At 45.5% G+C, this 25,630-nt stretch overlaps 1 protein-coding gene across 6 annotated transcripts in view; it reads left to right on the forward strand.

The window, feature by feature from the left end:
* ZNF407 (zinc finger protein 407) overlaps positions 1-25,630 on the forward strand; it is a 537,200-nt gene that overhangs the window by 395,894 nt on the left and 115,676 nt on the right. The window contains exon 9 of one of the 6 annotated variants that reach the window (XM_055080465.1): positions 19,746-19,964. The exons of the other annotated variants lie outside the window; for them this stretch is intronic. Coding sequence (XP_054936440.1) covers positions 19,746-19,777 — 32 coding nt within the window. The 3' untranslated portion in view covers positions 19,778-19,964. Of the gene's footprint in view, positions 1-19,745; positions 19,965-25,630 lie in introns of those variants that run through there. 6 annotated transcript variants of the gene reach the window in all.

Below are 25,630 nucleotides of genomic sequence, written 5' to 3' on the forward strand. Positions count from 1 at the left end.
CCGCGGCACGTGGGATCCTCCCGGACCGGGGCGCGAACCCGGTTCCCCGGCATCGGCGGGCGGACGCGCAACCGCTGCGCCACCAGGGAAGCCCCCGGTGTTGGATTTTTAAAAATGAGCCTCATCAGTAGAATATATTAGTTATTTTTTGTGGATACAGTTTCATTAACAACAAAACCAAAATTCCTTTGGTCCTAAATACTTGCAGATGTATTAATTAGGTACATTTTGTCATCACGACATCACACGTACTTTGGCACCTGGACCCTCGGATCATAATGCTATTGTGTAGACAGAAAAACAGTTTAGAGACGCAGTTATATATCATCTCTAGGGGACAATTATGTTGACATGTGGGAGGTTAATGTACACACTGTAGATTTCTTGCTTGATTGGCTGTTTTCTTCTTCAGAACTCTGGGTATACAGTTCGTGCTGCCATTTAATGCACAGGCTAAGTGTAGTTGCAGGCTGTTATTCATCATTAAAGTAAGTGATACACAGCCACGGAAGAAAGATGGAAGCTTTTCACTTGTGGCTGCGTGGACATTTCATTTGTCACCTGGTACAGCAGCACAAAGATTAGTTGTGGCCCCCTTTGTGTAATTTACAGCCCAGTGCCATGAAATTAAGCAACGAGTCGCACCATTTGGGCTGATTGGTGTTAATGTGTTTTGCATCTGCCTGCCCCCCACCCCCGTGTCAGTGACACATTTGGTAAAAAGAAAGACGGTGCTGGTCAATCAAAACTTCCTTTCTGGTGCCCTGTTGTTGTTATCCAGTTCGATCAAATACTGGATTCATCTTTGAACACAGAGGTTCTTTCGACAGTTACGGAAAAGGCAGACATCTGTTATACTAAGTGGCATCTTGCACTCCGCCATCATTTTGTTATAATACTTCTGGCCCTCAAATAAGGAAACAGAGCTGATAATGGTTTAGCTACTTTGACTGAAGTACGATGTGGCCGATGGAACAGATAGAAACCAATAGGTGGCACCTCAGACCCCAGCCCTCTGTATCTGATCAGTAACCAATTTATTACTAATCACAACTAACAGATGGAATACTGTAGACATTTGTTTTCCTCTGGCAGCCAGCAGGCATGGAATAACTTTTTTTAGAAATAAGAAACCGCCATGCACAAGAAGGTACGTGACTGATGCGTCCTGCACATAAAGCTGCCGTGCCGTGCGTTGTAGCCAGACAGCGCGTCCTGGGGAGATCTTGCGCGTATCTGATTACCAATGGGCATCGCATCCCGCTCACCTCTGGAATACATTACAAGTGCCAGCTCTTGACTTCTGAGGATTCTGTTAGCTGAGATGTCTTGTGATAGGGAGAGGTATCACACCAGAATAGGACCTATAGGTATTAGTGTCAAGAAGAATAATGTCTTCCCTGCCCTTTCTCCTGGGTTATTGCATGGGTTATACAAGATTGGGGTGAGTTAATAGGAAACAAAGAAACTAGAGGCGGCAGGAAGGGGTGAGGGGCGGGGGGAGAAGCAACAGCACCGCAGAAATACATGACTTTTGCTGGTGCCAAAAGTAACGTGGCCCTTTTTTCTCCCAAAGCAAGCAGCTCGCGTGGAAGTGCCCGACGTAATCGTTATGGGCATCTTACGCTGCGTAAAGCTGAGGCTAAACAGACCACACCTAATGCAGAGGCGATGATGAGAGTTCCAAAAACCCATTCTAAATGTCAGCAAGAGCATAGCCACCTTTGCAGCTGGATTACAGTGGTGATGAGGAAAATACTGTAGTTCTTGGATTTCACTTTCATTGTGATTTACATAGAAGAAAACAATGTTAATAAGGAAAAATAAATAAATAAAGACGTGTGATATGGGAGGAGGTAGTATCACGTAGCACTTCCTTTCCCCGTGAGGGGCCTTTATTGTTCCACCGGAGAGAATTTATCCCACTTGCTGTTAAAACGACATACCTGAATGAATCGGATCTACCTTGTTCACGCCCAAGATGAGGAAAGTGATTTACTCTCTGTTCTTTGAATTTCTCTGAGCATTCTGTCTAAACTTTAAAAGAGGATTACGTTTGCGATGAAATCGTAACAAATGTTGTTTTAACTAGACTGCGATATATGTTATTGACAACAAGCGACTTTTCTTCTCAAAATAACATTGGTGCTTAGGCATGCAGTTTACAAAAATGACAAGAAAGGGTGGTGCTTTTCCCAAGGTGAATGTGAGTTGACTGATTAGCTGGTATTTTAACTTAGATTCTTGCAAATTACAGACATCAGAAACCCTGCAATTTATATGTACTTTAGAAGTGAAAGCTTTAATCCCGTGATTCATGAAAGTAAAGTGGTAATAATTTAAGTACCATATTTTATTTATCCCTCAGGCTTGTCAGCTGATAGCAGAAGTATTCCTACTATTTTGGGGTTGCTGCCTTCGGCCACCTAATTGCTTCTTAGGAAGTAAGGGAAATTGCTTATATAACTACATGGATTGTCTTTGGCAACGTGGAGCCAAGGCATCAATCAGTCCATCTGGGTAAAATCACAAGCTGACTCCGATATTGCTAAATATTTATACTGTCAAATACACACAGACATCCACATGAAAGGAGGCATTCATTAGGAATTCTCCAGCTTGTCAGTTTAAAGATGTAGATTAGAGCAAAACCTCCCACTATGGTACTGAGTGCTCAAGAAAAGTCTATATTTAGCCATCCTGAGCAATAAATATCATCGTATTGCCTCATTTAGGTAAATAGAGAATAAATATTGTCAAGATGGTCTGGAGATAATGTAAACAGATCCCTGTTCAGAGAATGTGTTTCGGGGGAAATTCCAGGACAGGGATGTGCCAATGATGCTTTTTGGTTTAACCCTTTTCCTTGATCACATCGCCCTCCCCTTTTTGGTAACAGAGATTGTGTTACTGACAGATGAGGGGGAAAAGACGAAGAGGAAAAAAAAATTTTTTTCACCACCAAGGTGATTTAAAGTTATGTGAATTAGAACACTAATTAGCGCTTGCGCCGCGATATTTTCTTGATAGTTGCAAAAGCTGCTGCTGCGGAAAGTAAAGCTATCTGCGGCGACGGTGACGTTCACTCGGGGTTTGACAGAGCTGACGGAGCCCGTCCATCTCAAGGGCACGTTGCTGCTCCAAGGCTAAGGCGTGATCGGAGCGTGCATGAAGGCCGTGCTCGGGCTGGATCTCGATTGTAGCACGTTGTTCTGAGACAAGGTCTTTCACACTGTGAGAACCTACCACGAAGACGGAGATCTGCAGCCTGACACACACAGTTCAGCTCTGCGCTGGGGCCTGGCAAGGCTGTCCGCGACGGTGCGGGTCCAGCTCGTTCTCCCGGAGCAGAGGACGTGTCCCTCCGCAGGGCACGTGTCCCTCCGCAGGGCACGTGCTCGTTGCCCTTCCCGGTAATTGATAATCTTAGACGTTATACTCACTGGGAATTTTAACCGATGTCAAAGTTTTAGTTAATTACACCAGATGATTTTTTTTGAGATTAATAATTAACATCTGTCTTTATAACTAAATATCCATAATTAATCAGCAAATCATAACGTGAAGACTAATTAACTTCCAACGCAAATCTTAACAGAAAATCCATATTACTCTCCAACATCATTAATTACCAGAGTAATCAGAGTTATCCCTCGTGGGATAAAACATAAAGCTTTGTGGGTTTATCAGCTAAACTGTTAGCGTAGAAGAATTTCCAGAGTAACTTCAAATGGCGTTGCCGGTGACACAATTACCGGGTCACCCCAGCACATCTTCATTGGCTGCGTGCTCCGTCACCAGTAAGCCGCCCCGGCAACTGGCTGGGCGGCCAGCAGAGCAGAAGCTTCTCCAGAGCGTCTGGGTTTCCCCCCAGGAGGTTGGGTTCAGCCTATTCTGGCAAGCGGGTAATCTGGTTGACTGTCGCCACAACTGCGCTGTGCCCCTGTATTTCTTTTCCTCTGCCCGCCCCCCCCCACCGCCAGAACGCTACTGAGCTGGTTTAAAATGATTAGTAACGAGCCGAAGTATACACCCAACATTGTTCACAAATGGAGAATTTTTTTTTCAATAATAAAAAAATTGAAATGTTGTCTCTGTCAGTGAAGTGTTAAAGAGAACTTAAGAATTAAAGGGATATTGTGTAAAAGAAGGAAGTACTATGCAAGACAAAAGAAAAAAATTAACATGGACCTTGCAGGAACTGAAATGGGGCCATTCTCCTTTCTAAGAAACAGAGTAGCACCGCTGTTGAAAACTGAAAAGTGTCTTTTCAGGTTTTCACTTAGGTACTTAGGAGTTAAAAGTGTATTTAAAATCCATGTTTCAATTATTGTATCACCTGATCTTCCAAGTACACACATCGAATACCGTTCTTTTGTGTGGCAGCTGTAAAACCCTAAGCAATTTTTACTGTCAAGAAAACTCTGGATAAATAGGGGCTGTTCACTTAGGCAGATATCTGAGGTTATCTGGTGGCAAATCAAAAACTCACAGCACTTCAACTAATGGGTTACGATCAGAAACTGTGCCTAATAGCCAGCTAGAGGGTTCCGAATGTGAAGATTTCCATAATTTTGTTGTCAGCTTGTGATGTACTCTAGGGCTAATTATTTGGAACAATTATGTTTTTCTAATAACAAAAGAAGAAGCAGTGAATTAAGCAGACTTACCTTCAGATCTTTAGATAACAGTTTAAATACACTTGCCATTAAGAAATAACATTTCTTTTTGCTTTACGGAGCCCTAATTATTGAAGATGCTTGTCTTTTAAAATCTACTGCTTCCACTTCTTTTAAACCTGTTCAATGTGTCAGCTTACACTGATGATTCAGTAACTAGTATTTTCTCAGTCTTAGGTTTATGCCTGTACCTCCCATAGGCTGCTTACTTCAGTTAGTTATTCAAAAAACCATAATTAGTGCAGTAATTAACGTGTGGATCCTTCAAAGGAAGACTGCTGGAATCATGGGACGCCTCTCGTCACTCTTACTGATGTGCAGATGATGAAGAGACTTAGGGCGGTGTGACGACGGGATGTGTGTTACCGCACAGGAACTGTGCTGCAGGGACCTTCAGACAGGACCTTGGTCCACAGAGCCCTACGTTTGAAAAAAGTAATTATCCACACTGTTTCTATAATTCAGCTAGGTGTTATCCTGCATTTGCAGCTGTCAAATCATTTGTTTTAAATGTTTTTTTTAAAATCTTATGAATACTTGAAGTTTTGAGTTTTGCACATTATCTCTTAACCAGTTTCCAAACAGAGGTGCCAAGGTTTCTTCCTGTTTCTTTTCTTTTTTTTTCTTTTTCTTTTTTTTTTTTTTTAATGCATCATGGAGAGAGTCTTTCTTGACAGTTGAGTTCAGGCATTTGATGGTAGTTTGAGTTGATGCAGGTTACAGTTTCAAAATCATAGTCGTAAAGAAAAGGCTAGATTTCCTACACTTCCCCAGGGAAAGTTTTTGGGTTAAATCTCAGTTTTGTCATAAACTGAATCTGTTGTTTCAAGCCACGGTGAATGAGTTGTGTACAATTAAATCTGGCGGCCACGACTTGGAGGCACAGTCACGGTTCTGTGTGTTCACAGCCATCCAGTTGGCCTCCTCTCTGTGGTTACTTCAGTTGGCACGTTGGGCCTTTAACTTCCTGTAAGCAATGGCCCCTTTTCCACACTTGTCGTTCACTGACCTCTGCTCCCCAAATTCCGTACTGTGTTTCATCCCTCAGGTAGCTCACGTGAACTGGGGTGAAGCAGCTGTTGTACCGGGGGGCTGCCCTTACCAGCCAGAGGAGGCCTGAGCACCGTGCCGTGTGTTGCCTTCCTCAAAACCTGAAGTCCAGGGTGGAGTGGGAGTGGGCTGTTGGATCCTGGATCCTGGACACTGGATATTCATTGCTAGGGAACAATCACATTTTTTTAAAAAACACCTTATTTAAACTGAATGGTTATGAATTGATTCCCCATGCTTAGTATGTTAAGAAAAAAAGATTATGGGTATTGATCTTTATTCAAAATGGGGTGAAAGACTACCTTCCTTTAAATCTCATCGGTTGGGTTTACGTCCAAGGTGGGTATATCCTTCCTACCTTGTCAGTTGTTCTGAGTTCACAGTACCACTTCACGTATTACCTTAAGTTTCGGGGTCAGGAGTTGCCTGTACTTGGTTTCAAGCACAAGATAAACCGTTAAATATCATCAACTCATCAATAACTTGCAGCTGAGCACGTGCATTTAATAGTCTGCAAATAGACCCTGTCTGCCGATCAGAACACAAAGTTCTGCTGCAGAGCGCTTCTCCCAAAACATATGCACTATTCGCGTCAGCCAGTATCGACGCTGCTGCCATTAACTGTAACTGCATTAAATTGTTTACGCTCTTTCTAATACACAGCCTTCCGAACACCATCCTAGCTCGTGAGAAGCGGCTTTGAAAGCTGCCGTGGCAGAGCACGTGGGGAGCCGCGCAGCTCCGTGTGTGATACCGCCAAGCACTGGTATAAATGGTGGGTCAGACTCATGGCACAGGAGGGTTCTTCAGAAGCGCTAATGACTTCTGAAGTCAGCAGTTCTGGAAGGAGTCAGGAACAAGGGCGTCCGCCACGTATGAAGCCCTACCGGCCCAGCATGTGCTACCTGGTGCTTTGCACACTGTTCCCAATGCTTAAGATACCCCGCGAGCTGCCGTTAGCCCATTCTAAAGGCAGAAACTAAAGCTTAGAAAGGTTAAATAAGCTGTCTCGGCACATATAGCTAGTTAGTAGCCAAGCTTGGATTTTAATCTGGAGCTACCTGAGTCTTGAAGTCTACCTAAAAATCACATTATTCAGGAAAAGATAGCAGTGTGGCCAGATTAAAAGAAAGCCTCATCATGTTTCCAAGTGGTCATCAGTAATATTAGTATAAAAGAGAAGCCCCTAATGACCATTAGGAACAGCTGTGGGATTTCCCCCCTTTCTTCAGCAGTATTGGAGCACACTCGCTCTCATGCTTTCTACGCACACACAAATCCATCTAAACTGGCAACAGTTTGACATTCTTCTCACGCTGTCACTGTAACCATGAGATCGCTCAGGGCTGGCGAGGGAGCACCGTGGCTCTCTCACACGTGGCTTCCACTGGAGCATATACCAAAAACACACAAACAAAACAACAAGGAAACGAAGCAGAAAGCCAACATTCAGAACTAGTGTAACTAAATAAAGGATAAATGGAAAACAAAAAACTATGTTGATTGACCACAGTTACAGCCATATGGTAGGCAGTCACATCCCCATTTTCATATAAAGCCACATTCACTTAAGAGATGGCCTTTCCTTAATTAAATAGCATGTAACATACATGCACAAATGTCAATACAAATAGCAGGGAAAACTTCCTGGTATCTCCTACAGACATAACACTAAGCCTTCCTGATAAGAGTCCATCTTCAGCCTTAGATAATTTGCATCTCCTCTTTTTAGGTGTCTAATTTATACATGTTTGGCTTCTGTCAATATTCATTGCCCTTTGAATTAGCCTTGCCCATTTCTGTATCATCGATAAGGTAAAAAAAAAAGTAAATGATAATTCAGCCTAATGATTTTTGTAATTGTTAGACTTCAAAAGGTTATATGAACCATAGGATTTGCATTGCCTGTAGAAAATAAATATGACACTGGACGGACAGAGCAGATTTGTTTTCAGCTGCTAGAAATAAGTCTTTGAGTTGCTCCAAACAACTGGAGATGTTTGAGGAAAAGACAAGTCATGGTGAAAAGAAAAGAAAGGAAAAGAGAGTCATGGTGTTGTATGACATATCGACTCCTAAGTTCCTTAGATGCAAAATGATCAATTGGCCACTGAATGCAGGAACGTGACCCGTAACCCCTGTGACAGGAAATCATCTAGATGCTGCTCAAGAACTTTTCGTGACAGGGAACTCAAGTGTCTCTATGTAGAGCATTGACTTTACAAAAAAAAACTGAGGTTCAGTTTACAAACAGTAAATTTAATCCTTTTTAGGTTTGCAGCTGGGTGAGTTTTGACCAATATGTGCAGTCATGTAACCATTGCCACAGTCAAGTTATAGAGCATTTCCATCACCCCTGATGTCTCCTGGCGTCCCTTTATGGTAACTGTCTTCACCCAACACCCAGTTCTTGGCTGTCCCTGTAGTAGTGCCTTTTGCAGAATGTCACATAAATGAGTTTGTATAGTATGTAGGCTTTTTTTCCACTTAATGCTTTTGAGATTCATTCCTGTTGTTGCACCCAGCAGCCATTTGTTTTATTCCTGAGCATTATTCCATAGTATGGCTATACCACAGTGTGCTTTTCGGTTCTCCTGTTGATGGACATTTGGATTGTTTCCAGTTGTGGGTGATAATGAGTACAGGTACTGTAAACATTTGGGCACAGGTCTTTGTGTGGACATATGCTTTCATTTCCTTAGGAACGGGATTTCGAGGTCATATGTTGAGAAATTGCCTAACTGGTTCCCATAGTGGCTGTACCATTTCGCATTCCCACTAACAACGCGTGAGAATTCCCGTTGCTCCACTACCTCACCAGCACTTGGTGTTATCAGTCTTTTTAACTTCAGCCCTTCTAGTCAGCGTGTAGTGGTATCTCGTGTGGTTTTAATCGGCATTTTCCTAGTGACTGATGATGTTGAGCATCTTTCCACGTGTGTATCCATGAGTGAATTGCTCTAATTTTTAGAAAATTCTCATGATGAGAGAGCTGCATGGGGGTGTGCAATCCCTCTTCTACATGGCAGCTTGCCAGATACTTGCAGACTGTTTTTGTGTCCTTAATTCCCCCCACCAAATCTAGATTTGCCGAGGCAGCCTGCTCAGTCCCTCCCTCCCTCCCTCCCTCCCTCCCTCCGTTGTTCCTGTGGTGAGGTTTCTGGACAGGGAGCCTTTGCCTCCTGCGTCACCTCCATGTGGACGTGTTGCCGTCTGTGCCCCTCCGTTAAAACACAGTTCCTGGCACTGAATGCAGTGCTCTCCTTTGCAAGTACTGAGTTTTCTTAAAGTGGCCAAAGATGGGGTTCCCTTCCATGGCAGCCGTAACATCCTATCGTGGTCAGGTTTGATAAGCTGCCCCTGTGGCTGTGTCTAAGCTGTTGGTTAAAAGGAGTAACTTGCCAGGTCAAGTGCCCTGCATCTTGATGTGAGTCCAACCTCCAACTAAGTATATATACTTGAAGATTAGTACAGAGAAGTATTTGCAGGGAGCCAGCTGATTTAATAATCAATGACAGAATTTTTAAATTTGCTAAACTGCTAGGTTTATTTTGGACATTAAGAGGTGCTAAGCAGTTGTGAATTATTTTGATTACTTTCAACCTTTGGTGTCTACTCTATGCTTCTGTAAAAAGGTACTGAGAGATATGGAAATATGGTCAGCATAAGATTTTGATCTTTGGGGCCAAAATATAAAACTCTACTGAAAATGTTCTAGTCGATGAGAGCAGTTGGCCTTTTCTGACATCCTTAGAACCTTTACAGAAAGTTTTCGTAATTCACGGAAGTGGCATCAGATCAGTTTTTAGGAATAAATAGTAGCATTTTAGGGAAAATATGTCTTGCCCTTTGAACAAGCGAACAAAATTAACTTGTTTACGTAAAATTTCATGAAAGGGTTTTTTGTTTTGTTTTTATAAGGAGACAAAGCCTCTACAACTAGATTCCTTGATAGCTCTGGCTTTGACTTCAAGAAGCCACTAGGAGATTCCATATTGTTCACGGATCCTGTCACCTCAGGCTTTGTTCCGACTGGTTTGGTTTGTTTGGCTTAGAGTTTGCTGGTGTTGTGTCTTCCTTTCCTATTCTTCCAGTATTAGGAACAACCCTCAGTAACCCTTCTGATGAGGAAGTGAGTCTGAGTTTACAGTAGCCTTGTTCCTATCTCATATATATGGCCTTTTTCTAAAACGTGACAATTGGTAGTGACAAATGAGATTTTCGTTGATATGTTTAAGCTAGGTGGCATGAAATAAATATATTAGTTGTATATTAATTTTATTGTGAGTAAATTATATAAATATGCCAGATATGCCTAAAACCATATGATATTTGATTGGTTTGGGGCGGGGGGGGGGGAAACTATCACTTATTGTACCTGTGGTGCTGTTTAAAATTTTTTACTTTCTACTAAAGATCACCACATACCTAATGTTTTGGGCCAAGACTAAAGACGTTTTTGTATATCAGAGTCTTCTGGGTTCTTACCCTAGTTACTGCTGCAGTCAACTCAGGCTAAACATACTGGTGCAAATTCCACTGTAACAAAGACTTTCTTCTAGGATATTATTGTAAAGTAAAAGAATGCAGTATCAGCAATATGTGTCTGAATGAGGACTGACTGTTTTTTTTTCAGCTAGATTAGGAAAAAAGTATGTATGCATGTAAAATGTATAGCTATGATCATCTCAACAGAACGTTTTATGTCCAGCTGGGAATTAAAAGTTACTCATTTGAATTAAAATGCATGTTACCAACCAGATCATTCAGTTTACATCGTTATATGGGACTATCAGTACTCAACCTATGTGAGTGTTTAAATTCCTTTTTCTGGCTTAAGTTGAGGCATTCAGCAAAATCATTGGCAAGTCATGGGCCTCCTGCACAGGGACCCTTTGCCTGCAAACAGTGGAAATGTTGCCCTGGAAATGTGGCTGAAGTTTCATGAAAATGAAACATGAAGGCTGCCAGGCCCATCTGTGCCAGCCTTATAAAACAAAAGCACCAATTTTATCATCATCGTCTTTTGTTCTCCGCGGTGCTATTCATGTGGCTGTTTCATGAGTGCCAGAGTCGGGGGGCATCCATTGATCTGCTGCTTTCTTTGCTGCACTGTTTGTTCTCGGCTATAATACTTGTCACCCCTGCACCCTCTTCTTTTTAAAAAATGGAAACTTTAATGTCGAGAATCTTGAGTCATTTTATAAGGTTTTGTGCTAACAGGGCTTTGTTTTTGGACTGCAGATCAAATATGAATTGGGGTGGGGTTGGATGAACATGCCTTTAAGTGGAAGGAGCACATCTACTGCTTATGTAGGTCTCAGAGTCTGTAAACCTGGTCTTTGATTATACTGATGTCCATTTTCATTATCTTCATGAAGGGGTATTTCCCATCGTAATGTGCAGTTTTTGCATGTGCTGAAGCAGCCAGTTTTAACGTGGCTTCTTTTAATGTTTCTGAATTTCCACTCAAACAACCAGAAGTAATTCTTATTTGAAATCACACTGGGCCAAATACGATGACTGTAAATCCACTTGAGCTGTAGTGCTACCATCAGCCCATTAATTTCCAAAATCTAAATAACACAGCCCATTAATTTCCAAAATCTAAATAACACAGCCGAGTCTAAATAACACTGTATTGTGGAGGTGGAGGTGTGTTAAGATATTTAAGAGAATGTTTATTATTCATATCTTAACAGGAAAGGACCTGACTACACCACCTCATTTTTTAAAGGTAACAATATGAGACCAATGATGGGATGATGTTTTCTCTAGACTAGACGGTGGTGGGGGTCAGGTTGATCGGCTGTCCCCGAGAGTACCGGCATTATCCTGGAATCGCAGAACTCTCCAGCGAGGAGAAGCTGAGAGCATCTGACCGGATGGGTTTTAAACGAGGTACCGAGAGGCCTGGGCCTCCTCAGAAAGGCGGATGGGACGCCGGGCAGCTCTGGAGCTCTCTGCCCACTCGGCCCGCACTGCTTCACTTCCCGTCTGTCTCATATTTGGGTGTTCCGGGGGAAAGGTTTCATCGTTCTGATACGTGAGGTAAATGCACTCGCCATCCAATAGATAGAAAGCCGAGCCGGTCCGCAGCCAGAGCGTGGCCGTCAGCACGGCGGAGGCCTGTCCCCGCCGGTCGAGGCTCGGGCTCTGTCGCACGCAGGACGAGGAGCGTCCCCCTTGGCCCAGCCCCTGGCCGTGCCAAGAGTCCGTGCGCAAACGGCCTCTCTTCCTGGACCTTTTCTTTTCATAGTGTTGGATTTAAGCCTGATAAAAAAAAGAACCTCCTCTCTCTCGATCCACGTGTTCTGGGAAGGTTCAAGCCAAAAAGTCTCTTTTCGGGGTTTGGTGTTTTCCTCCCAAATGCCCCTTGCCCTCTGACCTTCGGTATGTCCAAGCTAAGTTTGGGCCAGAGAAGTTATGTTCATGACGTGTTCTTTGTAGCTTGAAAAGGAGTGAAGACTTCTCTACTAATGAGCCTGTACCCAGAATTCAAGCTAATTTTGAGTATATCGGAATGTTTAGTATTCTGATTCTACACATAAAGAAATTCAAAAAGTGGGACAATAAAACCAAAACTTGAATAATAAAAGTGTATTTTTAAGAAAGAACCAAGCTCAGTGAGGTGGGCTGGCTAAGTGATAATTTTCAGCGTCGTTTGTCTGTTGGATAGGGAGAACTGGCATACAAGGTTGGTCTGTGGTGGTTTAATCACTAGCAGGACAGTGTCAAAAATAAGAGCAGAAAAAGCAAACAGTGTTTGTTCCAGCCAGTAGGAGTCACTATAGTAAGAGGGAGGCCCAGACAACAGAAGTTACTCAAAGCACCTGAAAAAAAAGCAGGTGAGGCTGGATCTTCCAACGCTGGAGGCGCAGCGCAGGAGGTCCGGGGGCGGCTCCTGTGGGCGCACCCTGGCCCCTGGGCGGGCTGCAGCCCCAGGCCAGCTTTTCTAAGGCGCGTTGAATGGAACCTTTCCTAGGAGGTAGTTTTTCCTTCATTTTACGTCTGTGATTTATCCACTGGACTTCCTGGAATTTCTATTAAGAATTCCAGTTATTTAGTAATACTTTTCACAGCTTAGTTACTACTAATAGATACCCTGGCCCTCTGTAAATGAAGTAAGACCACAGCTGTTAGACCAGCAAGATAATACAGACATACAAGCGCAGTAATCAAATGGACATATATAAAAGCTGAGATGTATGGTGTCACTCTCTCTATAGTCTGCCCTTCGGCAATTCAGCTTCGAGTTTCTTTCAGCCAGCAAATGAGGAATTAATTCAGTACTGTCATTCTGATTGTCTTGCGACTCCGAGAAAAGAGTGGGACATTTTTGTTCAGAAAAACACTTGATGACATTTAATAGTGAATAGAGGTGAGGGAAAACATGAATTTCCATATTTCTGTAAATGTTATTCCAAGTTTTGAATACCTTCCTTTTCTCCTTTCTATTAATGAAGCCACTAATCAGGTAGTGTTGTATTCTGATTAATGCCGTGTGTGGGTATTCATAACTCAGTACCAATGTGCTCTAAAGGAAAAACGCCAGGATCGTTGTACCGTGTTAGTCGTGGAACCTAGGCCAACATATGTCCTGGTTTATCTACAGCGGTGTGAGGTCTGCGCCCCCTGTTTCATGTTCTGACCAATCACTGCCCTTGTTTCTCTCAACAGTATTCAGGTTGGGCGATAAACCCCATGGTCCTCCTGGTAACACATTACCTCTCGGAGACCTACTTCCGGTCTTGATGGTGTTTCTTTCTGACCTTTCACAGGGTTTGTCACCCTCTTCTTTCTCGCCTTCCGAGACCCAGGGTCTTGACAGCCTAGTCGTCGCTCTGGCTCTGACTCTTCTCCAGTCACCAGTGTGACCTCCGTCTCTTTCCCTGAGATCTCCTTTCGGCCTCCCATGCACTGCCTGGGTGAGGTCACCCCTCGTTATTTGGGGTCCCCATTTCGATGCTGGTAGCAGCCAAACGTGCAGTTGCCAGCCAAGCCCAACCTTTCCCTTGGCCCAAAGCACGATGCCAAAAAATAAGCAACTAGGTACTTGGTTCTCCCACGGGAATCTGATTCTCAGCTTGACTTCTAAACTGAGAGCTGCACTCTTGAGCTGATGCTGGAATCCTTGACATTTTCTGCCTTTAAAAAAAAAATCAACTGGAGTATTTTCATACATTTTTATAATTACGTTTAAAATGTTTGCTTTGCTTTGAAATGACAAGATAAGAGAGCCTGCTGTTTGCAAGCAGTTATTTGCAAATAACATATTTTGCCTGTGCAGAGTCATTATTCTTGAAAACTTAAATTGATATGTTTTCTTTCCCTTTGGGATATGATATTGTATGGATATGGATGTAATATTCCCCCTTTTTAATTGGCTTTTAAAGTAGTAGAGATATCTTTGTGTGCTATATAAGAATCTTGATCAAATGAATACAGGAATCATTCTGGAAGTCCATCTGAGGCAGATTTGCAGAATTCCTATCATAGCACTTTCCCCCTTGACTTAACATTTTACTGATCGCTGCTCTGACGCTCCCAGTCATTAAGCTGCAGTCTAAGGGAGTAAGTTAACTAGTACATGGCCGAGGATAGAAACACGTTAAAACTCTATAATGGGCAGAGCCGCCAGGCCAGTGTCACACTGACAGCCCCGCGGCTGTGTGTCCTGAGCAGCCTCCGTCCAGGCTCATGGAGCAGGAACTGGAGTCTCAGGCTTTGCTGCTGTCACAGGAGAAAATGTTTAAATTCTTGCTTGACTGATTTCCTCGAAGTCAGAGTGGAAGCAGTTGCCCCTGCTGTCCCAAATGCCCCGCGTCCCCCATAGCACCGCAGTGCACCGCTTGCTGGAGGGTCAGAAAGCACCCGGGACCTCGTCCTTGTCTGGGGACCTTGCAGCCCAGACAGTGGCGAGGGGAGGGGGAGCGGCTCAGGACATGAACTAAAGCAGAGGGGTGCTGTGCTCCGTTTGAGGGCAGAGTCCACAGGGAAAGCCCGGGGCTGTTCCACGTGAACCTTTCACCTCTGCCTCCGCCTGAGCCCGGGACCTCTGCCCCACGGGCACCGCTTCCTTCTCTTCCTTCCCACCTCCTTCAGTCCATTCCGAGCCCGGCCCACCCCGTGTGATCCCCGGCCCACAAAGGTGCTCACAGTTTGATCACGTCGGGGGGCGGGGACGGCAGCATCACGAAGGCGCTCCCGTCCTACAGCCCAGCGCCCGCCCGCCCTCCTGCCCCCACGGGGGCCCTGCCCTCCCGGCCCTCATCTGCTTCATCTGCTCCACCAGCAGGTGTGGCAACCCCTGGTGCCCGTCGGGCTGGGCGCTGTCGCAACACGGAGCCTTGAGATCCCTTCCCATGCTAGGTGGATGTTCGTGGGGAGGAAGCAGAGCTGAAGAGAAAACGAACAGGGGAGCGAGCACAGGGTCACAGCTTGCGTGCGGGAATGAGCAGCAGAGGTGTGCAAGCCGCAGCTCCCTTTGACAGGTCTGTCCAGGCCCCCGCAGCATCCCCCAGGCCCTCCCCATTTTCTGTCCCCACTGAAACTACGCACGTGCCCTGCCCTCATCTCTTAATCTCCTGCACCTCGGCCCCTGCGTGGCCTCCGGATGAGGCTCCTTGCGTTGAACACCTTTGCCAGAGACAGTCCTGCAGTCTCACCACAATTCGTTCCCAAGAATACAAATGTGATCATGTCATTTCCTTGCTTCACTTTCTTCAGTGCCTTCCTGTCACTATCAGATACCCAACTTCACACGCTTGGGCCTTGCAGGATCCGACGAGTCCCGCCTTTTCACTCTGTCCCTCTGTCGTCCTGCCATGCTAAGATTTTGTAGCCAAGCCACACCACTTGCTGGCTTTGACGTATGCTTAGAATGGCGTGGGGTTCTCGCCACTCTATTTTTCACTTCCTGACGAATTCCTACTCAGCCTTCAAGACCCAGGTGTCAGTGAGTACTTTCCTGATCCCTAGCCTAGACCAAGTGAGTTCTTCTTTCTTTGAAGGCATAGCTATCTGTATGTTATCTAGTTACTTTATATTTTATTTATTGTAATTATTTTTATTGTAATTATCTGTCATACCAGTATCTTCAAATAGATTATTCATCCCTTAAAAAGTTCACGTTTGCCTTACTGATGTAAGGGATTAAATACAGGAATTTAGCCTCAACGTTAATATTTATATTAATAGTATTGTTGAATAAATAATTAAGAAAATGATCTGAAATACCCAAGTTCCTGAATTGGAACATCCAGCAAATTTAAATTAGTAATATAAGTGGAACTAAAGCCTTAGAATACCTAGAGATTTAAGGATTAGTCTTACTGGATAAGTGAGAATTTACCACGAAACACTTTGTTTCTTCTCTGGTTTTGAATTCTCTTGAAGGGTTTCACCTGCTCTGCTATGCCTTTCTGTCCTGGTAAAATCAAGGGTAAGTAATCGCCCGTCTTCCTTTGATGACTCAGTATCTTTCAATGCCCAGGTCTGTTATTTGGGAGATGACTTCTCGCTGTCCAATTCAGTTCGTAACGATGTGGAAATTGTGCTGAAAGTATGCTCACCCTAGAGCTTTTTGAGAAATGTCTGTTAGGGATTGGTGTTAGGTCCCTGACATGGTTTGTCTGGTGGCCGTGTGTCTGCCCATCGGAGAGCAACCTCGAACTCTCCTTAAACAGGGCTGCCCACTTAACAAAGCTTTTCAACCCCTTAGCAAACCAGTACTATTTCAGAGAGATGGTTTTAAGGTTCTCCTCTGGATGCAGCCCAAAGGAATCGTGTGATGCTGGGCGCATCCCTGTCGCCCTGGCTGGACTCTCGCCTCGCTGGATATTGAATCCTGGTTCAGAACCTGCACCACGGAGATTTGCTGGAGGACTTTACAGGTGGCGTGCGCCACTGCTGAAACCCTGGGTCACAAAGCGCTACCTCTAGACACGTGACAGCAGCTACGTGTCCTGCTGCGGTGCTGGCGTCCCACCGTGCACGCATCCGCTCAGCTGTCCTGTGCTTTCAAAGGGTCCCTGACCCCTCCCTGCCCCTCAGGAGCACTGCCCGGCAGGAGTGGGGCAGCTGCTGGCGCCTGGCATGTCCATGTCATGGACCTGAGATTTCAACTGCTGGCGTTTCAGCCAGTGTTTCAATTTGTAAGTTTATTTTCATTCATTCCACTCATTTCAAAGTGAGGGTTCAAGCCTAAAAATTTGTCTTTTGTTTGATATTTTTAAATCAGTTTTAACGTTTCTTATCCCAGGCATATAAATAGTCTGCAGTTTTAACAGAGGAGTTTAACTTAGGTATTTAGGAAGATGTTCAAAATAAAGATGGTGGAATTCACTGGCTCAGAAGAAAATATATCATTGTTTTCCACCTTGACCAGTAGTCTCCCCACCCCGACCCTGCCTCTGTCCTGTCCTCACTGCAGAGAAGGCCGAGTGCCGGGCGGGCCAGCCTTAGATGAGGACAGCACCCAGCGCCCCCCGAGTCAGCCTGGTGGACCCCGGGAAGGACAGGCCGACGAGCACTGCTCACTCGAACTTTCACGGGCTCGAGTCAGCGTTGAGTCTGCTTGTCTTGGCGCTCCGTGGTCAGGCCCTCCCTGCCGGACCTTCCTCGGCACCTGCCGCCCACACCTGGGCTCCGGCGCCCCGTGTTCTCGCTCTCCAGACTCAGGGTGGCTGCTGTCACCAGAGCCCATCCTCGGGGGCAGGTCCCAGCCGCGAGATGCCCAGGGCGCCCTCACCCACAGCAGCCTAACGGGAAGGCAGCAGCCGCGTGCCCAGAGCGGATGATTGGTGTAGTACGTGGAGAAGCAGCGAGGGTCGTTCTGAGTGTACCGGCGCTGCCGCCGCCGGGCCGTGAGCAAACGCGGGACCTCCGAAAGCCCTGCCGATGATTAAACGACTAACAGTGAGCTCTGCCCGCTGCAGGTCCCGCGTGCTGTAAATTTGATTTTAATGGTGCCTCTGTGCTGTGACTGAGGACCGGTTTGCTTTTTACCTTCATGCAAAAGTGTCTACGATGGAGACAGACGTCAGCCTGCTCTCATTCCTCAGCAAAGATAGGAAGGTACTATGAAACACGGGAAATCGGAACCTGCCTCCAAAAGTGAATGTGATTTTTTTTATAGGGTTTGCCAGAGAAACAAAGGAGGCCAGTTTAATCTGCTGTGGGCCTGTGAAGTCAGCCTTGTTAGCGGAGGCCCACTAACGGCTTGGCTGGGCGTCTTAGTTGCCTAATTTTACCTTTTAAGTGCGCGTAACAGTTACAACTTTTGAAAACTAGGCCTTGTCTGGTAACACTGCATTATCTGTTTGGGGAGTTTTCTAAGCGGTCAGAGGACATTTAGGAAAAGATCGTCGGGCTTCCTAACTTTCTGATTCCGTAACTCCAAAAAGAATGTCAGTGCTAGTCTAAGTTAACATCTTTAAGTCAAACGGAGGCAGCCTTGCAGTAAACAGACAGGGCTGCTGTTTATCTGGAGTCTTCGAGGGCCTTCAGAAATGCTGCTGGCCTAAAATTCCACTGCTTGTTCAAACCCCCAAGCTCCCCAGATGCAAGCGTGTGGGGCGCAGTTTACCTTTCATCAGCTGGTACCACGAGCACGAGACAGGTGAGGTCGGAGGCGCAGGGTGAGAGCCGCGCTGGGAAAGTGCACGAGTGTCCCAGATGGGCTCCCCCATGGTGACCAGGGCCCACCGTGACCCCCAGAATGAATGCAGGGCGCCAAGTGCACCGACACACAGCCCCCGCCCTCCCTGGCTTGTTCAAGGCATCTGACCACTTTCTGCTAGTAAATCAACTGGCTGTTTTAAGAAGTGCTCTTTGTGGGTAAATGACGAGATCAGGGCACCTTACCTTCTAACTTTAGTCCCGTTTTGTCACATTCGTGAAGCACGATGACACTATTTCTGTCACGAGTCAGATTTCCAAAGTTCTGTGGTCACATCCTGATGGACAGGCCTCGGCAGGAGCAGAGAAACAGTTAACATGCCCTCCCCGCAGCATCCGTCCCCAGAAGCCTGTCAAGATGACCTTAAAGGACTCATCTTCCTGAGTGAGATTTGTGTGTGTGATTCCCAGTAGATCTTCCTGCAGGGGAGTGATAATATATACCTAAGGGTCTGATATAATACAAAATTTCTTAGGGTTTGTGACTTTCAAGGTAAAATATTGTCTTTTACTCTTTGTCACTCTTCAGTGCCCATGGAAATACCGAGGCCCGTGGAGACCCTCCACGCAAAGTTAGAAACCTGGCCGGTTCTGCATTTCCAACTTGATATTAAATTTATTCTTGGTTTTTCCTGGATATCTTAAAATTTCTTTCAGGGGTCTTATCTGGTTTTCTTTGATCGCTGCCAGTCCTAAGTGTACTACTAGTGATGATTGAGGAAAAAAGGACCAAGGCTTTTGTTACCTAAATCTGGGTCCTGCCTTATTGTACATCTTCCTTCAGTAAAAATCGCACGGCGTGTCTTATAAAACTGTACGTTTGAACCTATGTGAAATCTTCTCAGAAATGATGTGGACTTCAGTTAATTTTTCACAGAAAAATAATTTTCCTCATCTCCTCTTATAACATAATGGCCTTCATGAGATTAAGGACAAAGCGATGACTTTTACTCTAACACAGACCGTTGTGCTTATTTGTGGCGTAAAGCAGAAACTTAACAAAACTATTTATCGGGTTGTCGTGTATTTAACACATCCTTAGGCCAGTGCACAGCAGTGTAGGTTTCAGAATGACCAGCACAAGCCTGTGCTCTGAAATAAATCTCACTTGTATAGCCACCACATTTAACAAGCATGCCAAAATCTGAAGATAATTTTAATTTTGTGTCTCCAGTAACCTCAATATTTCTAATTTGTGTGTGAATTTTATTAACATTGACCAGAATGCATTTCTAACCTTTGAAAATAATAGACGTAAGGTACTGACCGTCCTTTGTCATCTCTCAAAAAAAAAAAAAAAGAAAAAGATGGTGAAATCGTCATTTTGGTCCACAGCCCACTGCGCACCTGGACCACACTGGCTGTGATCGTCTTTCCTGAACGACTTGGGGCTTTCTGCAGGGATGCCGGGGTGCAGAGCCTTCTGTGTGGGGAGCGTCGGGCACTTCTTCAGGCCTGGGCTGCAGGGGGCGCTCATGCGGGGCTTCCTGCAGCAATACCGGTTATTATTATTGTCCAAAAAATGAATACATTATAGAGCAGTTATTGATATCGATTTGACTGGCTATACTGTTGGTGACTGCCATTATAGGAATAATTTATTCCCTGCTTTGAAATTTCTAAAAGGTTATATTTCATTGAATTTTAATTTCTCATTTTTCCTGCTTTCACTTGAGAAACTTAGAAGCTTTTGTGACGTTAAAATACGGCTCTAATTTATTAGCCTAATCTGTTAATATTGTTTCATTTTAATAGACATTAAGTGTGATTTCATAACATTCTTGTTAAAATTACATCTTAAAACTGAAGGTGAGGAAAATTGTATGTGGCTTAAGAATCACAGTGTCATGTATGCCCCAAATTTTTATATAAAGGGCATTACTTTTTTACTTGCGTCATATTTGAGGTGCTTTAATTATGACGGTGAGGCCGCCTAGCGTTTTCAAGCTTGGGGCGCTCCCTAAATATAAAATCTAAAACACACACGGTGTCTGAGACGTAACCTAGCCGTGTATAAACATGTAATACCATTTCAGGAGTAGCTTAGAAATGTAAAATAAATGCTGGCTGGTGGCAGCAAAGTGGCTCACATCGGATATTAGCACAGGCTTCCCTGGCGCGGTCGACATTTCAGCCACACAAGTCCTTTTAATGCCATCTTTATCTGCTAGGCGATGCATGAAATCTACTTTCAGTTTTAGAACTGCTCATGACCTTTGACCCCTTTAGTAGAGACACAATGTGACCTTTCTATTGTCATCAGCTTTCATTCTCCTGAAAACTCTATGAATTTTTATTACAAGTTTTTTTTTAAGCCAAGCTGAGTCTTCAACAAATTACTTGACACAGATGAGATGAAGCCGTTGAGGTGAGCCAAGGTTTGCAGCCCGCGTGCGAGCCCGGCCTCTGTCCTGCGGTGCCGTACACCAGTAACTGCTGAGCCTACTACTGGATAAATACATCATTTTATGGAACATTGATTGTTCTATAAACCCAATGGAGTATTATGCTCTATGAGCAAACCATTTAGATTGTGTATAGAGCACAGAAAATGCCATATTCAGGATGGTGCTAAAAGTGCCATTTGTGTATTTTATGGATGTCATTACAGGGGAAACTTCTCTCTGTAGGCCCTGTTTACTGCAAAATTTTTTAGTCTGTAATGACATTTTTCATTCACAACGTATGCCTTCAAGAGAGGGGGCCTTGTTTTATTTGTTTCATTTGAGTTTACTGCACAAATTCTGTACGTTTTAATTAAATGTAAGCTTAACAAAAGCATAAGGTATTTATTCTGTGAGAAAAAATGATGACAGTAAGGAAAGAATAACACACACACACAAAAAGGAAGTAGTCAGGTACTAAACCCTATTTGTAGCTTCCCAGCAGCTCGGCAGACAGCAGAACAGAGCCATTAGCACGGTTCCGGAGAGCGTGAGTCTGCAGCTTAACCCCTCCGCTCCTGCGTGACGGACCTTGTGTTTTCAGCTCTGGAGATGTTCTCTTCAAAGGGGACAGGTGAGAAGGAGCTGAGCTCCACAATAATCTTCTGGAGAAGCGAGCCTAATTAGAAAGAACCTCCCTGAAAACAGCTCCTCAAACCGCGCCCCCCCCCCCAAAAGAAGACTTTTCATTTCAACCGAGTTGTAAACTTTCAATGCGTTGAGCTATGGGAAGGCAGTAAAACACCTCTGTACTCATGAAAGAAAGCAAACAAGCAGTGAGTTGGGATTTCATACACAGGCATAAGGCTGCATCTTACCTGCATTTGCACCCTCTACACAAAACTACTTATTGTCCTGTTGGAAACAGATCCAAAAAAGACGGATTTGGACACATTATTTGATTAGCTACTATTAGCATACTGAAAGCCTACGTTGTCTGTGAAAACTGTCAAGTGTAATGTAAATACTATGTTGATTATCACGCTTCATTAAAGATTTGCGCAATTTTGGAGCAATAACGGTGACTAAGCAGTTAAGGATAAAATCTGTACAAACTTGCTGTGTTCCAGATATTGTATCCATTTGGCCATTTGCATTAGTGAGCATTACAGTTCATATTTACTGGAAAGATCTCAAAAAGTGAAGTTGGGGCTTCCCTGGCGGCGCACTGGTTGTGAGTCCGCCTGCCGATGCAGGGGACGCGGGTTCGTGCCCCGGTCCTGGAAGATCCCACATGCCGCGGAGCGGCTGGGCCCGTGAGCCACGGCCGCTGGGCCTGTGCGTCCGGAGCCTGTGCTCCGCAACGGGAGAGGCCACAACAGTGAGAGGCCCGCGTACCAAAAAAAAAAAAAAAAAAAAAAAAAAAAAAAGTGAAGTTGATGTGCCCAGTAAATTCTTGGTCACAGCCCGGTCAGAATGTAAAGTTACAGAAGAGATTCACATTACTTTAAATGACACTTGAACTTCTACATAGCTCAACATTAATTCATTATGGGTGAAATGGAAGAGTCTTCAGTGGGTGAATCTTTTTCAATCTGATTGAGGCTGTTACATTTTATAGGTGCGATTTTTCAAAGCAGTACTGACAGCACTCGAAGTTATTAAATTGCTGAATCAAAGACAGACCTGCACTCACATTTATGAACTGCGATGGGCTCACTGGGCTCGGGCTGAGCCGAGGTGAAGATGTTGTTGTTCATGAGCCTTGTCACACCCCATGGTGACAGCAGTATTTACCCACGTAGTTCACTTAATGGTCCGAAAGTGGCTTAACCCACCTCCGGATTCAAATACAGTCAGTACGTAGTTCAGAATGGCATAATTATCAGCGCTGCACGGGATTCAGAGGATAATTCTACACCCAAGAGGTTTCGCCTCCAGTTGCAGGCTGAAGAAGGGAATTGGCCGGGGGAGGGTGATTTGAAGGCTGCCTTCTTTATGTTTTGTATCCATATTTCTTTTTTTCTCCCAAACTCTAAACTGAGAATGACCTTGGATTTAGAGAATGGGCAGAAACAAACTGGATCAGGTTCAGAGTGTAATGAAGGCACGGGGACTGTTCCATCCACGGTAGAAAGGTAGAGGGAAGGGGAGGAGTTGCAGGCATAGCAGAGGAGGACGCTGGCAAGTATGGTAGACGGAGATCTTGGGGTCCTAGCAGGTGGCACCTTGAGCAGAGATGGCGACACCCACCAGGTGAGACCCAGGCCCACGTGGAGGGGTGAACTCGGAGCCCGTGGAGTGCCTCACCCATCAGGCAGGCCCTTTTGCTCCTACGCTGAGCCCCGCTCCGACCTCTGACGAGAGAGAGTTCAGGAAGATTGAAGTTCAGAAAATGCCCACACGATTAGGTTAAAGCGTACGGACCACAGGTGATTCAGCCCTTTTCTTCTAAGGTCCGAGTGGTTTAACCTGATCTCATGCTTATCTTCTGAACTCTAACCCTCCTGAGGGTCCCACGGTAAAGGGTGTGTTTTCCTTTTGTAAAGCAGAGGGTCACGGGGAGGTGGAGCGGATATCTCTAAGGCAGGCACATCCCTGGGCAGGTGAGTTTGGACATACTGGGCGGATGCCCTAAAGCCCTCCGTCCGCTCACATAGCCTTGGGCCCGTCTGCGGAGCCCCTGGGGTAGGATTGCCAGCATGGGGACTGCTGCCCTGTGCCGCGACTGCCTGGCGCCCGCAGTGGGTGCTCGGCGGCTGCTTGCCGCGGAGCACCTCGGTCAGAGCCGGCTGGGAGCCTGCTTGCGTGGTCCCCGTTGCCCCCCCCTTCCTAGGAGGGTAAACAAGAGAAAGCCGTAGTTAGGGAGAGCATTTAGCTGGAATCGGCGACACTTGGGACCATCCTCTGGGAAGGTTTGGACAGCTTTTAAGATGTGATGGTAGGGACTTCCCTGGTGGTCCAGTGGTTAAGACTCTGAGCTTCCACTGCAGGGCGCATGGGTTCGATCCCTGGATGGGGGAGAAAGCCGTAGTTAGGGAGAGCATTTAGCTGGAATCGGCGACACTTGGGACCATCCTCTGGGAAGGTTTGGACAGCTTTTAAGATGTGATGGTAGGGACTTCCCTGGTGGTCCAGTGGTTAAGACTCTGAGCTTCCACTGCAGGGCGCATGGGTTCGATCCCTGGATGGGGAACTAAGATCCCACATGCTGCAGCCAAAAAAAAAAAAAAAAAAAAATGGTTTATGTTGGCCTGGCTGGTGAGGGCACAGCTGGGCCTGGTTCACCCGCCGCTGTCCGCCCAGCCCCGAGCAGCGTCTGCTGGGCCCAGTGTTCCGCATTCTCTGAATGAGCAAACAGGATTTTCTGCTCCAGGAGATGGTCCCGTCCCATCGACCCACAGGTCTTTTCCTGACCACAGAGTCTGTGGTTCCATGAGCTTTCTACACACAGGTCTTTTCCTGACCACAGAGTCTGTGGTTCCATGAGCTTTCTAAGATTCGCACTATAGAGAGTTCTCTGAGAAAGAATAAATGTTAATCGTTCCTAATCTCTGCTTACAAAAATGGATTACTTATACATTTCACTTCCTCACTGGGAATCAGAGCCTCGGAGGCTGAAAGTACATGGTGTAGAGAAAATCAGTCCCGAGGACGCACCCCAGGCTTTGCCCCCGCTGACCCCGCAGCACAGGGCCCCGGGAGACCCCGTGGCTCCCTCACCCCGACCAAGTGGGAGGCTCCCTCTGGCTTCAAGAGTTAGGGGGATGCAGTGGCTTGACTTCCTGAGACTTCTGACCTGTGAACCTGTGGACGCAGAACACGAAACGTCCCAGCACACACAGAATGGGCCGGGAGTTTGCATTTTTATAACTTCACACATGAGTCGCAATCCGGGACCGTTGCCTACAGTCTGGATGTGAGCCCGCTGTGTCCTCTGGGTAAATATGATTTAACAGCTTCTGTGGTTCCTGCCTGAGATGCTGTACCCGCTGAAAGGCAGGCCTTGTGTGGCTCTTTGCTTAACGTGGACTCTGTATTGAAAGAAATGCTTTCTTACGGACTGGCACCAACACAGTAAGCAAAATTGTTGTCTTATGTTTAAGGGATGTTAGCAATAATAATCTAATAATTCTTAATCCTTTTGTCTCCTTTGGTAAGGGTAAAGTGTGCTTTTTTTTAAAAAAGGACCTACAGGGCTTCCCTGGTGGCGCAGCGGTTGGGAGTCCGCCTACCGATGCAGGGGACACGGGTTCGTGCCCCGGTCCGGGAGGATCCCACGTGCCGCGGAGCGGCTGGGCCCGTGAGCCATGGCCGCTGGGCCTGCGCGTCCGGAGCCTGTGCTCCGCAACGGGAGAGGCCGCGACAGTGAGAGGCCCGCGTACCGCAAAAAAAAAAAAAAAAAAAGGACCTACATGAGGGAGAGTAATGTGGAATATTTTTTAAAAGTGGTTGCCATTGAGATAAAGAAATACTATAGATCATTTAGAGATCATTCTCTTACTTAGGAGGGAAGGAGGCGGTAATAAGAAACTGATAGAAAATTAAGGACTTAAGGGAGAAAATAGGAACTCTGTTTAAACTGTCTTTTTTACGAAAACAGAGACAACAATTTTCACCCATACTTTCCCCGTCGAGTTATTAAACAAGCATCGCCTGTGTCACAGGTGGCACTGGGGGCCAGGCGTGCACACACCCTGCCGTCCTCAGCACCCGCCCCTGCCTCTCACCCTCCCCGCATCCTTTCTCTTCCACCCTCGGTTCTGTGGCCAGAGCCTCCTTTTTTTTTTTTTTTTTTTTTTTAGCATCTTTATTGGAGTATAATTGCTTTACAAC

The sequence above is a fragment of the Physeter macrocephalus genome, chromosome 19 (assembly GCF_002837175.3).
Source record: "Physeter macrocephalus isolate SW-GA chromosome 19, ASM283717v5, whole genome shotgun sequence".
Classification (NCBI taxonomy): Eukaryota; Metazoa; Chordata; class Mammalia; order Artiodactyla; family Physeteridae; genus Physeter; species Physeter macrocephalus.